Raw genomic sequence first — 16,103 nt, forward strand, 5'->3', positions numbered from 1 at the left:
GATGCCATTGCGGGTTTGTGGTACCATTCAGTTTCTCATTGACTTTTAAGTACCATGCACCCTGCCTTGTGGGCTACAAGAGCTATGTAGGGGGTGACATTAATATTTAAAAGGGAACTTTTAGTCATCACAGGAAAAATGATGTTCAGTCTCCCCATGTTCATTTCCTATAGTGTCTGATCTGCCTGTTCTTTATAATACAAACAGTACATGGCTTCTGAAATGTTTAGTGCTCTATCAAGACCTGAAGTGGACAGTGTTCTATTACATTTACACATAAATAAAAACCTGATTTACAATTTACTACTGTATGTGTCTGTATGTTTATATTTATGCGGGTGAGTGAAGTTTAGAAACTGTGCTTCCATTCTCTTCAAAATTTTCTTGACAATTGACCATGACAAATTTAGTAAATATTTAAATTAAAAATTGGTGGAAAATTGCTGCACACAAAGATTGTAGTATAAAAAGCCGACAAATCCTACTTTTGGTGAGTGACTTTTCTCTCCCACAAATAAAATAGTGGCCATATGTGCAATATCCACAGTCCCTGAGAACTTGTGAATAATATGCACAACTACACTGACAGAAAAATGTTGCTTTATACCATGGCCAATCATTTGTATTATTAAAAAATGTAATCTGTTTTTGCAATCGCAGCATACATTTTAAGGATGTTTGTCTCAAAATGTGAATGATGAGCTAGAAGCTGACATTTTAAAAATAGTAAATTACTCAAAAAATAGAAAACAACCTATCTGTAAATTCTCACATTGTTGGTTTAGTGTATTAAAGCCATGTGAAAAAATTTTATGAAAGTTACAGAGTCAAAAAAGGAGAGGGGGGCCAGGAGCTGGTTGTGGTCCAATGTCCGTGCTCCACCAATGACAGTTAAATCAATGAGGACATTGTTTCATGTTGGCGGTGAAACAAAAATAGCGATCACCTGCTCAACACAAGGAGAAAGAGGAGAGAAAGTGTAGAGGGGGAAGGGAGGTAGAAGGGAGGTGAAAAGAGGCAGAGAGAAATTTCCCCAGTCTCAAGGATCCAATCCCGAAGGGGAGGACTCAATGTAGCCTCTTGTTAGCCCTCACACACCCCGAAGGATGTCTTGCTTCATCATTGGGCTTGTTGTTGCTCCTCGTCGGGCCAGCGCTGCAATGCCCGATGGTCCCCCGAAGGGTCTCTTTGTCGGAGGTCTTTTAAAGAGAAAAGCCGTAAGGTGAGTGCGGGTATGTGGGCTAAAAAATAATGGTGGATCCGAGAGGTAAGTGATTGCGTGCGTGCAGGGTGTGTGAATAAAAATGCCTAGGGGTGTCCCAAAAGTATTATTTTAATGTTGTGGGGCCCCAGGCAAAATAAAAAGACCAAAAGGTCACAGGGTCACTTATAAGCGCAAGGTGCTAGTGTGACTTATAAAAAGGTCGACATGTTTCACGCCTAGTATGCCCGGGAAACCATTTCTACGAGACAATCTGGGAGAAGTAAGAAGCAATAAATTACATCATAAGAAACAGACTAGTTGTGTTTACCTGTGTTGGAAGTGTCTGGTGATACATGCTACAATACAATAACAGTAAACCTCTGTGAAAAATTGAGTTGTTGGCTGAGGAGGGTTAAGCCCCACGTGAGCAATAGCTACACCCTTGTCAGGGTGTACCCCAAAAAATAACTAAATTAACCAGTGCTTAATCCTCTGGTTTATTACCACAAAAGCAGGCAGGCTTAACTTAGAGGTAATGCATAAAGTATTTATGCAGCACACAACCAGTAATAAAGTGAAAACACAACACAAGAAAAACCCCAAATTAGAAAAATAGGGTTAATTTTAAGAAATTACTTGCTACCAAAACAATAAAAATCCAATCAGTATACCAGAGTTATGAACTTTTAAAGTTGAAATTGTGAAATTGCACCTAAAAGATCAAAGCGCCACCCATAGACATCTAAGTTATGGCCGACCGCGATGGAGTGTAGTTCGGATACACAAAGTGTATTGGGTCCGATCTTTGATTACCTTAATACTTAGAAGAACTTTTAAAGAAAAATGTCTAAGAAAGTAAGAGTTTAGCAGGACAAGGCAGCCATCTGAGGAAGAGGCTTTGTCATCGGAAATGTGCTGGATGAAGTTGTGATGAAGATTTCTACGTTGAGACTTAATCTCATTTTTAGAATTAGAAAATTTCCACCAGGATGAAGCTGAAAGCTATAGCCAATGAGGGCTCCGTGGGACCGGATGCCTTTTCTGTGAGGAGCTGCTGAACAGGATTTGCTGCAGAGAAGAATGTAGCAGGAGCTGCCATAAAGTCAGGACGACCTGCAAAGCACCTTAGGTGGATCAGTGAGCAGGTAGGTCTTGGTCTCCTCTTAGTTCTCAGGGAACTTTTTAGTAGATATTTTTCTAAGTTGCACGTTTTGGATTTGGGCATTTTGGCCACCGCTAGCACCACTTCCAAGGGTCCAGGACTGAAGAGACACCATTTGCAGGGTCAAGATTCACTCAGGCTAGGTTCAGGTGCGGGCTCAAATAGTCAGAGCCTTTTCTGTCCCTGAGGCTCTGATAGGGAGGTCAGGCAACTAGCCCTTGGAGTCACATTGGAAGTCCAGGGTTCACACAGAAAAGCAGGTCTCCAGCAACAGGGCAGCCCTCTGAAGGCACAGGGTAGGCCACAGGTAGCAGTGCAGTCCTCTGACAGTATTTCCACAGGTCCAGAAGTTAACTGAGGAGTATGTCTGAGGGTCCTATTCTTATACCTGGTGCCACCGTTGAAGTGGGAGAAACATCTGGAGGCTTTTCCCTGAACAGGTAGGAATACGCAAAGGCCAACTGCCCACACCCAATCATGTAATCTAGGAACAGGCTGTAGGCACTAAATAGTTAGGACAAGAAAATTCCATCTTTCTAAAAGTGGAATTTTTAAAACCCGACTTAACCATTAATTAGAATTTTTAAATTACAATTCCTTAGACATCAAATGTGACTTTCCTACCTGATACCAATCACTTAGCACTTACTAAATGTAATCAGACAACCCAATGTTATTCTATTGAAGAGGTAGGCCTCACAGTAGCCCAAAAAGAATTTGTGAATTTTGTATTACCAGGACATGTAAAACTTAAAGGTACATATCAAACGTTTTAATTACAATGCGCCCTGCTCTATAGGGCCTATCTTAAGGGTGAGCTATATGTACTAAAAAGGGACTATTAGGTCTGTCAAGGGGTTTATTTTGCCAAGCTGAATTGGCAGTTTAAAACTGCAAACAGGTTGCAATAGCAAGCCTGAAACATGTTTTAAGGGACTACTTAAGTGGGTGTCACAATAAGTGCAGTAGTATTTCATTTACCAACCTTTGGTATACGGTATACCACTTTACCAGGGACTTACAATAAAATTAAATATGCCAATCAGGTGTAAGACAATTTTACCATGTTTTAAGAAGTGAGCACAAGCACTTTACCACTGATTAGCAGTTGTAAAGTGCACAGAGTCCTAAGGCCAACAAAATCAAAAAGGAGGGCAGAAAGTAAACATTTTGGGGGAAGATCACCCTAAGACTGACAGGTTTAACAATCACATGCAATTTACATTATCTTACATATATTAGCACAAATGCATATTTTACAACACATATTTACATTTCCAGGTATTGAGAGAAAAAGTGGCTTTCAAAGAATACATAATGTTTGGTAAAATATCAAACAGTTTATTGGAAATCTGGATCAGCCTCAGAAATTCCCTGGGAATGTGACTGATGTTCGTGCACATTTTAATTTTAAGCATCCGCTATGCACTTCATTATTACATATGGAGGGTCAACAGACGTGTGGCTTATTCTTCAACCTCGTTATTTCCCTTGCAGATTTAATATTTCTCCACGTAAGGTAGATATGACCTTATTTGCATGGACGTGTGACTCCTACAAAACGAAAGCAAGGCTTTGGCAGTGCGCTGTCACCTATGACAGCCACACATGTTCATGTGTAGAAAGGTCCTGGGACGGTTTGCTAACTGTCTGCACACTTGGTTGCCTATCCTAAGGAGCGCTGTGGAAAGGAGCATGGAGGTTCCTTTGGACCCTGCAGAGAATCTTCCTTGGACTGCATCCCTCTTTGGGCACATCCACTCTTATTATTAGGCGTTTTCCATAAAAGTATCTAGGACTCACTTAACTATTTGGCAAAACCAAAGCAAAGACTCTCTGAGAGACAGACCAAAATACGAGCCAGGACAGCAGCAAGTTATACCCAGGAAAAAGGTGGAAAGAAGAGAACTTGTTCATAAAAAAATGGGGCGACCGAAATACATCTCTAATCGAACAAGACAGACTTTAAAGTATGGGCTGGGATGGGAAAGACAGACAAGATGGTAATGTACCCTGCAAAAACTGTTCTTAAGTCACCCAAACCACTTAATTATAGCAACTTTCAGCTGGCTTCCAACAGCAACACAGTGAATAATGCTAGAGCAAGTAAAGAAATACTGTTTAATATAAAGAGATAAAGAGAAAATAAAATATATAACACATCGCAAAATCTCTACCAGGCTACAGTTTGACAATTCTTAAATGAATGTAAAATAAGCATAACTATTCAGCACACATCATTGCTTTGAAATACAAACCTTATATTTGCTATAGAAAATAATCTGTGGGACTGTAAAAAATGTTCCTAAAAACTTCCAGCCGTGTGTAGTTCCTTAGCGTCCACATTTGTAAGGGGCTACCGTTACAGAACTCCACTGTAGGGCCAAATGAACCGTCCTCAACTGCACTCAATGTCAGACATGACTGGGTGATTACATGAAGAAATGAGTGGGTCTGTATGGCAGAAAAGAAAGATGAAGACATGAACACAATGGCAACACATAAAGATAAACACATGGAATGCAATGTCTGAGCGCATGCACCAAGAACAGCTGTTCAGTATGCTGCTGTATGCCTTAAGCTCCTGGTTAATTAACATATTACTGGTCTCTTTAATTAATTGGCTCTGAGAGCTGCCTGCTGTAGCCAGTTTAAGTGTGGTTAAGGGAATGCTGGAAAAGCTGCTGGGCTGATAAGAAATGCAGCAGTCAGCTCTCACAGCAGCAAAGCTAGTTACAATGACTACAGGATGTACTGAGACAGTCTCAGCACCTTCTATTCATTGAGTAATTTTCACTCCTGTTTAGATACAAATCACCTTCGTAATGAAATATTTTTTTCAGTTTCCTTATATGTCTGCACTTCGTTTTAAGCTATAATAAGTGAGAAACGGCTGAGGAGGTACAGCAAGTACAGGCATATCTTTTTCTGTGCAGAGTTCTCTGTCTCCACAGTTGTTAACTTACCCTTAACTTGTTGTTCATAAATAGCAAAAAAAGTATTGTAAACTTACCTTTGTGAATTAGGTCCAGAGGAAAAGAGGGGATATGTAATGAGAAAAAGCTGTTTCCTTAGAGGTGCAGCTTTCGATGGACATTGACTGGAATTAGAATGTTTATATTTATCTTATGTAATGTCTTGCGAGTTCAAGTTGACGGGACACTTTTAGTTCCCGCCCGACTCCGTAGAACAGTGACATAACAATGAATCAGTGCTGAGTGTGAAAAGTAAGTCAAAACACATGGCAGAAGGCCATGAAGTAATGAATCCAAAGTAAAAGGAAGTGCGTTTTCGATGTGTACTTTCCTTCCCACATGAAGGTAAATGTCCCGCCATTGGACAGATATGCAATGTTGCGGGAAAGAGAACCTTTTTTTAATGGTTTGCAAAGAGAGGGAACAATAAAGTGTGTCATGTCGAGAAAACAAAATGGAGGAAAGATCAAGCGAGCCACATCAAAAAAACAAAATGGATTGCAGAATGTTAAAGACACAATGCTCTATACACGCCCACAAAGCCCAGTGACCACATCAGTTGAGGCAAGTAGAAACTGAATGATGTTGATTGCCATCAAATTCCTTGTCTAAAAGTTTGTCACCCTCATTGTCAAGTGACAGTGAGGAAGACAGGTGTGCATTGTCAATGTTGACTGCTGGACGACGTGCACATGTAGGATTAGGTTCAAGCAAGGAAGAATGTCGGTCGAAGCTAATTCAACAAGCGAAAGTGCTCAATTCATTTGGACACTGTCCCAAAATCCCACTGAAAGTGCCTGGGTGTGCATACTTTTTATCATAGACATTGGCACTTCTATAAACCTTATGCCAGTGAAAAAATACAATGAACTGTCTCCAGTGCCCCGTTAAACTCTGTTGGAAACCAAAGTGTCTATGTGGGCTGCTTCAATGACACTGCAAAGTCAAGGTCCATTCTTAGGAACAGTGAAGAATAAAGAAACAAAAGTACAAGCACTAATTCATGTTCGGCCAGGTACTTCAAGTGATGTTTGCTCAGTTTCATTACTGCAGCTGACATAGGGATGATTTCTGTAAACTACAATGTCAATGCCTATCATGAAATAGCAAATCAGTTTCCATCTTTGTTTCATGGACTAGGAAGACTTAAAACCCTGGAAGGGCAACTTCACATAAATGAGGATATCCGTTGTGTTGCTTGAAGACATCGTTGAATTGCATTTCATTTACAATACGATGTTGAGAAAGAACTTGAGATACTTTTAAAGCACAAAGTCATCGAGCGATCAACTGGTCTGACGCCATGAGTATCACCCATAGTGGTAGTACCAAAAAGCATAGTGGAGGAGCCATGCACGTCTGCCTTGATATGCGCTAAGTGAACAAGGTGATTGAAAGAAAACGACATCCAGGCCTGCAAATTGCTGACATTATTACGCATCTAAATGGAGCCAAAGTCTTTTCCCACCTTGATTCGAACAAAGGGTATCATCAGCTTCAAATTGCAAGTATATTACTACCATTTTGAGTCATATTGGTTTATTTGGATACAAAAAGCTACGTTTTGGAGTGTCATCAGCTGCAGCCCTATTTAAAGATGTCATTCATTGAATAACACAGCCAGTCACAAATGCTTTCAATTACGGTGATGACATTCTAGTTTTTGGGGCCACACGAAAGGAACATGATAAAGCTCTTACACAACTGTGTCGTATACTTGCCAATACAGGTCTCACTTTAAATGAAGCAAAGTGTGAGCTTCAACAAAATAAACTCAAAATCTTTAGTCATATCTTTTCTGATGGGGGAGTGACTTTGGGTCCAAATAAAGTACAGGCCGTGTCATCCACTTCTCCCTCGCAAGATAATACATTGTTGAGATCCTTCCTTGGTATGGTCAGTTAATGTTCAAGGTGCATATGTGAATTTATAAGTGCCCCATTGAGAGACTTAACAAAACAAAATGTTCCATTTAATTTTTCAAGTGAAAGTGAGCAAAGCTTCAGGAGAATCAAGGATGCAATTGAGAACACCACTGAAATGGCATACTTTGATCCAAAATTACAGACGTGGAGTTGGACATCCCGATGCTCAAAGGCACATTGTGGCTTATGCTAGCTGAAGTTTGTCATCAACTGAACATGCCTATACACAACCTGAAAAGGAAAACCTTGCAGTAGTGTGGGCTTGTGGGCAATTTATGTGTTCCTATATGTAAAACATTTTACAGTTGTTACCTATCACCAAGCATTGTTCACTTTTTTTGACAATCCTAAAGTCAAGATGCCCCCTCGTATTGAGAGGTGGAGTTGCAACTGCAGGAGTATTATCATACAATTATGTATCATCTGCAGAGTTGGGGGGGCAGTTCTATGTCCACCATGCAGGGTGACATGGAGGGGGTATGGTGTTAGATTGTGTTTATGTTTTATCCTTTGAATATTTTCAATTGTTTTGACAGTAACAAATTGTTCCTGAGAAAACCACGGATCCCTTGTTGACATGTCCTACCCTGGACTTGGTCCCCTCTTGTCCTATATCAAACTTTCCAAGGGTCCTGGTCTCCACACGCACATGCCCACCAAAGTAGTGACTCAGAGTTTTAAATTACTGTCCTGGAATGTTAATGGGCTGGGAGACAAAATAAAATGGGGAGTGGTGTTGCAATACCACATAGGTATGCCCCAGATGTGGTGCTGCTCCAGGAGAAACACCTGCAGGAAAACACCTACAGCGCATTGGACTGGTGGGGGTACAAACTGGTCATACACTCAGGCTACACTAGAGGTTCTGGGGGGTATGCATCCTGGTGTGTAGATCTATTCCACTTATGGTGATGAATACATGGTAAGACACACATGGAAGATATGCAGTACCTTCCGGGAGTTGGCAAGACGCTCAATATTATCTCTACTTATATCCCCCCTGAATGCAAGAGAAAGTGTTCCAAGATGTGAGCACCCTTGTATTCCATGTCCCAGAGGGCGAGGCATTGATGGGCAGAAAGTTTAATGTGGCCCTCTGCGAGACTGAAGACCACTTGCCCTCCAGATGGACTGGGCCTTCCCAGTGCATGTTGGCTGACTTCTTGATGGCCCTGGGACTCGCTGATGTATGGCACACATATAGGCACCTACATAATCCCATTGAATCCCAGTATACATTCCTTTCTGGTGCCCATAAAAGCCTCTTGAGAATTGACTATATTCTCTTCCTCTTGCACCAACTTCCATATTTTTGAGAGGTCTTTCACCTGGCCAGAGGGATTTCTGACCATTCCCCTGTTTGGGTGACCTCTTGACAGCCTGACCACACTGACAACAGACTCATTGTACTTAGCTCCTGGTACCTAAAGATACCTTGCATATGCGCCGGTCTCTGTGTTACCACTGAACAATATTTTGATTAAAGTGAAGGCCCAGTAGATTCTGCACAGACCGTTTGGTTTGGTAGGTGTACAAGATAGACATAAAGGGTAAGGGCCTCTCGCTGATAGCGGGGCATAAGAAGGAACAACAGGCTCGATTAGATAAGTTAGTGGAAGACATTCAATAACTGGAGGGCAGACTAATAGACACAAACTGGGAGGGTTTGCATTGCTAAGTAACTTTAAAACAACAGGAAAACCAAGTCATTGCCATAGAGGCAGCTAAGACCACTTACTGGTCATCCCAACACCACCTATATAAGGTAGGTGATAGGGCAGGGAAACTTCTGGCATGGCTTGAGAGAAAGGAGAGAGCCAGCAAATGGGTGGTGGAACTTTGAACTGTAGAAGGGGAACTGGTGAAGGGTAGAAAGAAAGTAGCACAAACCTTTGGGACTTATTGCACACAGTTGCACTCTCCGGCACTCACCACAACAGCTGAAGAATCGCACGAACTACTTTTGGATACTCCGCTTCCAGGTTACTCGCTGGTGGACAATCAATCAATCAATCAATCAATCAATCAATCAAAGACATTTATAAAGCGCACTACTCACCCGGAGGGTCTCAAGGCGCATGGGGGGGGTGCCGCTACTGCTCGAACAGCCAGGTCTTGAGCTTCTTCCTTGGTCTTGGGTCAGGCGCAGGTCGGTCGGGAGGGAGTTCCAGGTCTTGGCGGCCAGGTAGGAGAAGGACCTACCTCCTGTTGTCGCTCTTCGGATGCGGGGGACGGCGGCGAGGGCGTGGCTGGTTGATCGGAGATGGCGTTTGGGAGCGTAGAAGTTGAGGCGGTTGTTGAGGTAGCTCGGTCCTTGGTCGTGTAGGGCTTTGTGTGCGTGGGTGAGGAGGCGGAAGGTGATTCTCTTGTTGACGGGGAGCCAGTGCAGGTCTCTCAGATGTCCGGAGATGTGGCTGCGTCAAGGGATGTCGAGGATGAGTCTGGCTGAGGCGTTCTGGATCTGCTGGAGTCTCTTCTGGAGCTTGGCGGTGGTTCCGGCGTAGAGGGCGTTGCCGTAGTCCAGACGGCTGGTGACGAGGGCCTGGGTGACCGTCTTCCTGGTCTCGGTGGGGATCCACCGGAAGATCTTCCGTAACATGTGCAGGATGTTGAAGCACGACGAGGAGACGGCGTTGACTTGTCTGGTCATGGAGAGGGAGGAGTCCAGGATGAAGCCTAGGTTGCGGTTTGGGTGCGGTGCCCAGGGCAAATGGCCACCAGGAGTCGTCCCAGGCGGAGGGCGAGGAGCCCAGGATGAGGACTTCCGTCTTGTCAGAGTTCAGTTTCAGGCGGCTGGTCGTCATCCACTCGGCTACGTCTTTCATCCCTTCGTGAAGGTTGGCTCTGGCGGCGGCGGGGTCGTTGGTCAGGGAGAGGATCAGCTGGGTGTCGTCAGCGTAGGAGATGATGTTGAGGTTGTGTTGGCGTGCGATGTCCGCGAGGGGGCTCATGTAGACGTTGAAGAGGGTGGGGCTGAGCGAGGATCCTTGAGGGACGCCGCAGATGACTTCGGTGGCCTCTGACTTGTACGGTAGTAGGCGGACTCTCTGTGTTCTTCCGTCGAGGAAGGAGATAATCCATTCCAGTGCCGTCTCCTGGACTCCGACGTTGCTGAGGCGCTGCACTAGGGTGCGGTGGCAGACAGTGTCGAATGCCGCGGAGAGGTCTAGGAGGATGAGGGCCGCTGTTTCTCCGTTGTCAAGCAGGGCTCGGATGTCATCGGTGGCAGCGATGAGGGCGGTCTTGGTGCTGTGGTTGGCTCGGAAGCCAGACTGTGAGGGGTTGAGGGATCCATTAGTCTCGAGGAAGGCGGCCAGCTGTTTGTTGACGGTCTTCTCGATTACTTTGGCTGGAAACGGTAGGAGCGAGATGGGGCGTTAATTCTTGAGTTCGGTGGGGTGCGATGTTGGTTTCTTTAGTAGAGCGCTGAGTTCGGCGTGCTTCCAGCTCTCAGGGAAGGTGGCGGTGTCGAAGGAGGTGTTGATGATGTCCCGCAGGTGGGGTGCGATGACAGCGTCGGCCTTGTTGAAGACGTGGTGAGGGCAGGGGTCGGTCGGAGATCCGGAGTGGATAGAGTTCATAGTGCGGATGGTTTCTTCTGTGTTGATCGGGGTCCAGGTGCTGAGGGTGGTGGTGGGAGGCGTTGGTGCGGTCGTGGGGAGCGTTGTGTGTGTGCTGAAGCTGTTGTGTATGTCAGCGATCTTGTTGTGGAAGTAGGAGGCGAGGGAGTTGCAGAGGTCTTGCGATGGGGTGATGTCGTTGTTTCCGGCGTTGGGGTTGGAGAGCTCTTTCACGATGTTGAAGAGTTCCTTGCAGTTGTGTGCGTTGTTGTCCAGCCGGTCCTTGAATGCTGTTTTCTTGGTGGCGTGGATCAGTTGATGGTGCTTCCGGGTGGCGAGCTTGAGGGTGGTCATGTTGTCCGGTGTTGGCTCCCGCGCAGTTGTTGATCCACTTCGTGAGGTTGTCGGCGGCCTGGCTGGGGTTCGCTGAGCTGGCGGGAGGGTGCTGGCTCAGGGAAGCGGCGAGTTGGTCGGCTGTGATCTTGTTCCAGCTTCTTCGAGCGACCTGTTGCTGGTGGTGGTGGGTCGTGTTCTTTTTGAAGCTGAAGTGGACGCAGCTGTGGTCCGTCCAGTGGAGTCCAGTGGTGTGGCTGAAGGCGATGTCTTTGCTGGATGAGAAGACGGCATCGAGTGTGTGTCCGGCGAGGTGGGTGGGGGTGGACACCAGCTGCTTGAGTCAGAGGTTGGCGAGGTTGTCAAGTAGGGTGGTGGTGTTGCGGTCATTGTTGTTCTCCAGGTGGAAGTTGAGGTCCCCGAGGAGGATGTAGTCAGCGGAGGGGAGGGCGTGCGGGCTGATGAAGTCTGCGATGTCTTCGCTGAATGGTGTGCGTGGTCCCGGTGGTCGGTAGATCAGGGTGCCTCTGAGGGTGGTCTTGGGGTCGGTGTGGATCTGGAAGTGTAGGTGTTGGCGGTTGTCAGGGTGTCGTCAGTGTTGGTCGTGATGCGGATGGTGTTCCTGTGGATGATGGCGATGCCTCCTCCTCTGGTCTGGTTGGCGCGGTCCCTCCGGATGATCTTGTATCCCTCTGGGATGGCGATGGCAATGTCGGGCGCTGAGGAGGCGTTCATCCAGGTTTCCGTGAGGAAGGCAACGTCAGGAGATGTGGTGTAGAGGAGGTTCCAGAGTTGGACGGCGTGTCTGTGGGTGGAGCGGGTGTTGAGCAGGATGCACTTGAGGTGGTTGCTGCTGGTGTTCGGCTTGGCGGGTGCTGGTGCAGGGCAGGTCCGGATGCAGGTGAACTTGCAGGCGTGGCAGCTGAAGGGTCCGTGGGTGCGTCTCGGGGTGGCTCGGTAGCATCCCGGGATTCGGCCGGTGTTGAGTGCGTTGAGGGTGGCAGCGTCGTAGGTCCGGCAGGAGGGCGGGCATCTGCGGGGGCCAGGGGGTCTAGCGCTGGGCGTGGTCCAGGCGCGGACGGGCGCAGACGGGCTTACCTTTGGCGCACCTTCGGCGCTCAATCGGTGCTCCCGCTGCGCGCGTCCGCTGCGCGGTCGCTGATGGGGCGTCATAAGTGAGGAGCCTGGGAGGGCGGGTCAGCTGGGTGGCGGGGTCGGCAAATTAGATGGAGGTGGGCGGGGCCGCAGGGAGTCAGCGGCGGGAGCTCTGGGCGGCAGCCTCAGCCCGGGGGCAGGCGAGACAGGCGAGGCGGCAGGAGGGGAGATCCAGGCGGCCCAGCGGCGGCTGGGTCGCTCTAGTGCTGGAGGAGGTCGCGGGAGGCGTGGGAGGCGGGAGGGGTGATCCGGGCGGCCCAGCGGCAGCTGGGTCGCAGAGGGTGCTGGCAGGCGAGCGGGCTACTGGAACTGGCAGGCAGCTGGAGCAGCGGCTGGCAGGAGGGGTGACCTGGCCTTGACAAAGGCGCAGTGGTCCCTCCTGGCTCTTCCCCCGCTGGCCCCTTAAGTGAGGAGCCTGGGAGGGCGGGTCAGCTGGGTGGCGGGGTCGGCGAATGGGATGGAGGTGGGCGGGGCCGCAGGGAGTCAGCGGCGGGAGCTCTGGGCGGCGGCCTCAGCCTGGGGGCAGGCGAGACAGGCGAGGCGGCAGGAGGGGAGATCCAGGCGGCCTAGCGGCGGCTGGGTCGCTCTAGTGCTGGAGGAGGTCACGGGAGGCGTGGGAGGCGGGAGGGGTGATCCAGGCAGCCCAGCGGCGGCTGGGTCGCAGAGGGTGCTGGCAGGTGAGCGGGCTACTGGAACTGGCAGGCAGCTGGAGCAGCGGCTGGCAGGAGGGGTGACCTGGCCTTGACAAAGGTGGACAGAGCAGAACAAGAACTGATTGGAAGTGAGATAGTCCAGGTGATCTTTGACCTGAACTCTGGCAAAACTATTGCCTCCAATGGTTTACCCACTGAATTGTAGAAACTCACAGCCTCTCAAATTGTCCTCTTCCTGCTGCTAATGTTCACAGAAAGCTGAAAATCAGGCTCTCTACCCATGGAACAGCGACTGGCAATTATAGTTATCATACATAAGAGTGCAAGCCTCCTGAGGACTGCACTTCTTGTAGGCCAATTTCTTTTTTAAATGCAGAAGTTAAGATGCTAGCAAAGATACTGGCCTCCTGGTTGGTCCAAGTAGTCAATCCTGATTCATGTCGGGGAGAAGTACCTCTCTCAATCTACATTGATTACACAGAGTCCTTTGCGGGGTAGCCGATTAGCATGAGGATGCCCTTGTATTCTCAGTAGACGTCCGTACGGCTTTCAATACAATCAAGTGCTGTACATGTTTGAAGTCCTGACCAGGATTGGCTTCGGCCCACGTTTCTTGGCTTAGTACGACTGCTTCGTAAAGACCCTCTGGCCCAGGTGACGGCAAATGGAAGCACATCTCCAGTGTTCCAGCTTCAGGGTGGAACAAGGCATGGCTGCCCACTTTCCTTGTCAATCTTTTCTTTAGTCCTGCAGCTCCATGCCACCTGGATTAGGTGTGATCCCTTGCTCAGGGGACTGAGATGGTCGTAGGACTGGGAGGAAAGGATATCCCTATATGCAGATGACATTCTTCTGTTCGTCTCCAATCCTGTCCACACACTCGATAGGATCCTCCATATACTCACTCTGTTTCGCCATTACTCTGGGTACACCATCAACTTGAACAAATCTGTAATCTTTCTCCTCCATGTTTCAGTCCCACATCTCCCTAGGGACTGCGACGCTCATACTGTCGACAAAGGGTCTACTTGGGAATATATGTCACCACAGACTCGGGTGTCTTCTATGCTTGTAATTTAGCTCCTCCCTGGCGTGACTGAGAAGGGATGTCCAACACTGGAGAGCCCTGCCCCTATTGTTGCTTGGAATGGCTGTTCAATTTAACCTCACTTCCTCTATGTCCTCCAAAATACACCTTACCCAATCCCGGCATCCTACTTCCAAGACATCGATAGTCAATCTCTACACTGCTCCGGACAGAGGTCCCCAGTGAATGGCTACCAAACAACTAACCCAGGGCTGCTAAGATGGCGAGGTAGCCCTACCCAAAATACAAAAGTACTACTGGGCAGCACAACTCATTGTCATTAATCATTGGGCCCATTGCACGATAGAGGAGCCAGTGTTTGATATGGATAGGCAAGTCATGCAGCCACGGGAACACCTCAGGGCCATCTACAGAGAGTCACGGGCCATGTCATTCCTAAGCACAACAGCAACTACACTCACCCTCTGGTATTACATGCTTTGGGATAGCGAGGCAGGCTAACACAAGCCACACCCCTATGGGACATAGTGCAGCTAGGTACACTGGGGACTCAAAGAGGCTTTGATAAGGGGGAACTCATTGGCCTTTCTAAGGTAAGAGTCCTTTAGGCGCAGGGTGGAGAGATTTAGTTTGCAAACTTACAGACTGAATCTCATTTGTCCTCCAATTAAACCTACTGCTATTTGCAAGTCAGACACACACTACAGATGGCAATATTCAAGGGACAGAATCTTCCTGAATTGGCCCAACTGGAAGACAGATTATTGACTGATCATAATCTCAGACAGACAATCTCCCTTACGTATCGTAAACTGATTAATAATTCCTCTGATACCCTGATAAGATTACAGGAGAGTTGGGAGTGAGACCTGGGTGGTCTGGAGATGGTGAGTGATCTGAGGCCTTGGCATCCCCCAATGAGGTAGCTATATGATCTAGGTTCTATATGATCCAACTAAAAATCCTACATAGATGATACTATGCATGCACTACTGTGGTAAAAATGGGGAGAATATCGACGGCATTGTATCATAGAGACTGTGGCCAAATAAGTATGTTTTTCACATGATCTAGAGTTGCCTGGTAATCCAGTAATACTGGGAATCTGTGACTATTAAGGAATACTGTCTGTGGGAGTGACATGGGGGCTACTGAAAAGTGGTGCTTATTAAATCTTTGGGATTGGCCCGACCTTCCCTGTATGGATCAGATATGGATGACGTTGAGCTTTATGGTGGCTTAGCGTAATATTGCACTGTTGTGGAGGGCAGATATGGCACAACAAATAATTGATTGGTAAAAGGACATGGCCAGGTGCATGCATGCTGAGAGAGTAGTTTACGAAGGCTGGGGATGTCCAAAGAAATGGACTAAAATTTAGGGGAAATGGAATGACCATCAGGGCCGGATCTGTCCCTCCATTGAAAGTACTGACTTTGATGCAGTGTGTCGAGAACATGTGAGCTCAATTTAAGCCCTGTTGCATGTCTGGATGTGGGAGGGAGAGGGAGGTATTTGGCGGGTCAAGGGGGATTCTGATTGGTGAGATTATGCTGAGGTGCTAAAGTGTTTTGTTCTTTACTTTTTCCTTTTGACGATGTCTTTATTTGCCTTTTATTTTTTTGCAATAATAAGAGCTTACAAAACCCTGATGACTAGTTCTCACATGTGCCAATGCAGTGTCATGGCGCAGCTTCTAAAGTGGCTGATCCTTATGTTAACTTAATTGTGAAATGCTGCCATATCAATAGAAAGAATCATTGCTGCCATGAGCATTGATAGGGATTTGCTAATATTCAAAGACATTGTTACACACCAATATTGGTGAAAACATAATCAACCTCTTCATGATGACCTTGAGCACCAGAAATAAACAAATGTGCAGGAAGAACTTTCACTTACTCCAGAAGGCATCATCTTACGAGGGTCAGGAATTGCTGTACCTGACAGTCTGCGACAGTAAGTTATTGAACTGGCTCATGCGGGAGATCGTTAAGTTGTTGCTATGAAATTAACCCTATGGGACTGAGTTTGATGCCCTCATCTTGATGAAAGTGTAGAAAAAGAGTTAAAGGCATGTCATTTGTG

At 47.0% G+C, this 16,103-nt stretch overlaps 1 protein-coding gene across 3 annotated transcripts in view; it reads right to left on the reverse strand.

The window, feature by feature from the left end:
* The window catches only part of GALNT13 (polypeptide N-acetylgalactosaminyltransferase 13), a 1,132,509-nt gene that overhangs the window by 69,436 nt on the left and 1,046,970 nt on the right, over window positions 1–16,103 (reverse strand). For 2 of the 3 annotated variants that reach the window (XM_085645528.1, XM_085645527.1), the window contains one exon: window positions 4,625–4,820. The exons of the other annotated variant lie outside the window; for it this stretch is intronic. In XM_085645528.1, the coding sequence (XP_085501654.1) occupies window positions 4,635–4,820 (186 nt within the window). In that variant the 3' untranslated portion in view covers window positions 4,625–4,634. The remainder of the gene's footprint in view (window positions 1–4,624; window positions 4,821–16,103) is intronic. 3 annotated transcript variants of the gene reach the window in all.

Source organism: Triturus cristatus, chromosome 3_1 (genome assembly GCF_964204655.1).
Source record: "Triturus cristatus chromosome 3_1, aTriCri1.1, whole genome shotgun sequence".
NCBI classification, from domain to species: domain Eukaryota; kingdom Metazoa; phylum Chordata; class Amphibia; order Caudata; family Salamandridae; genus Triturus; species Triturus cristatus.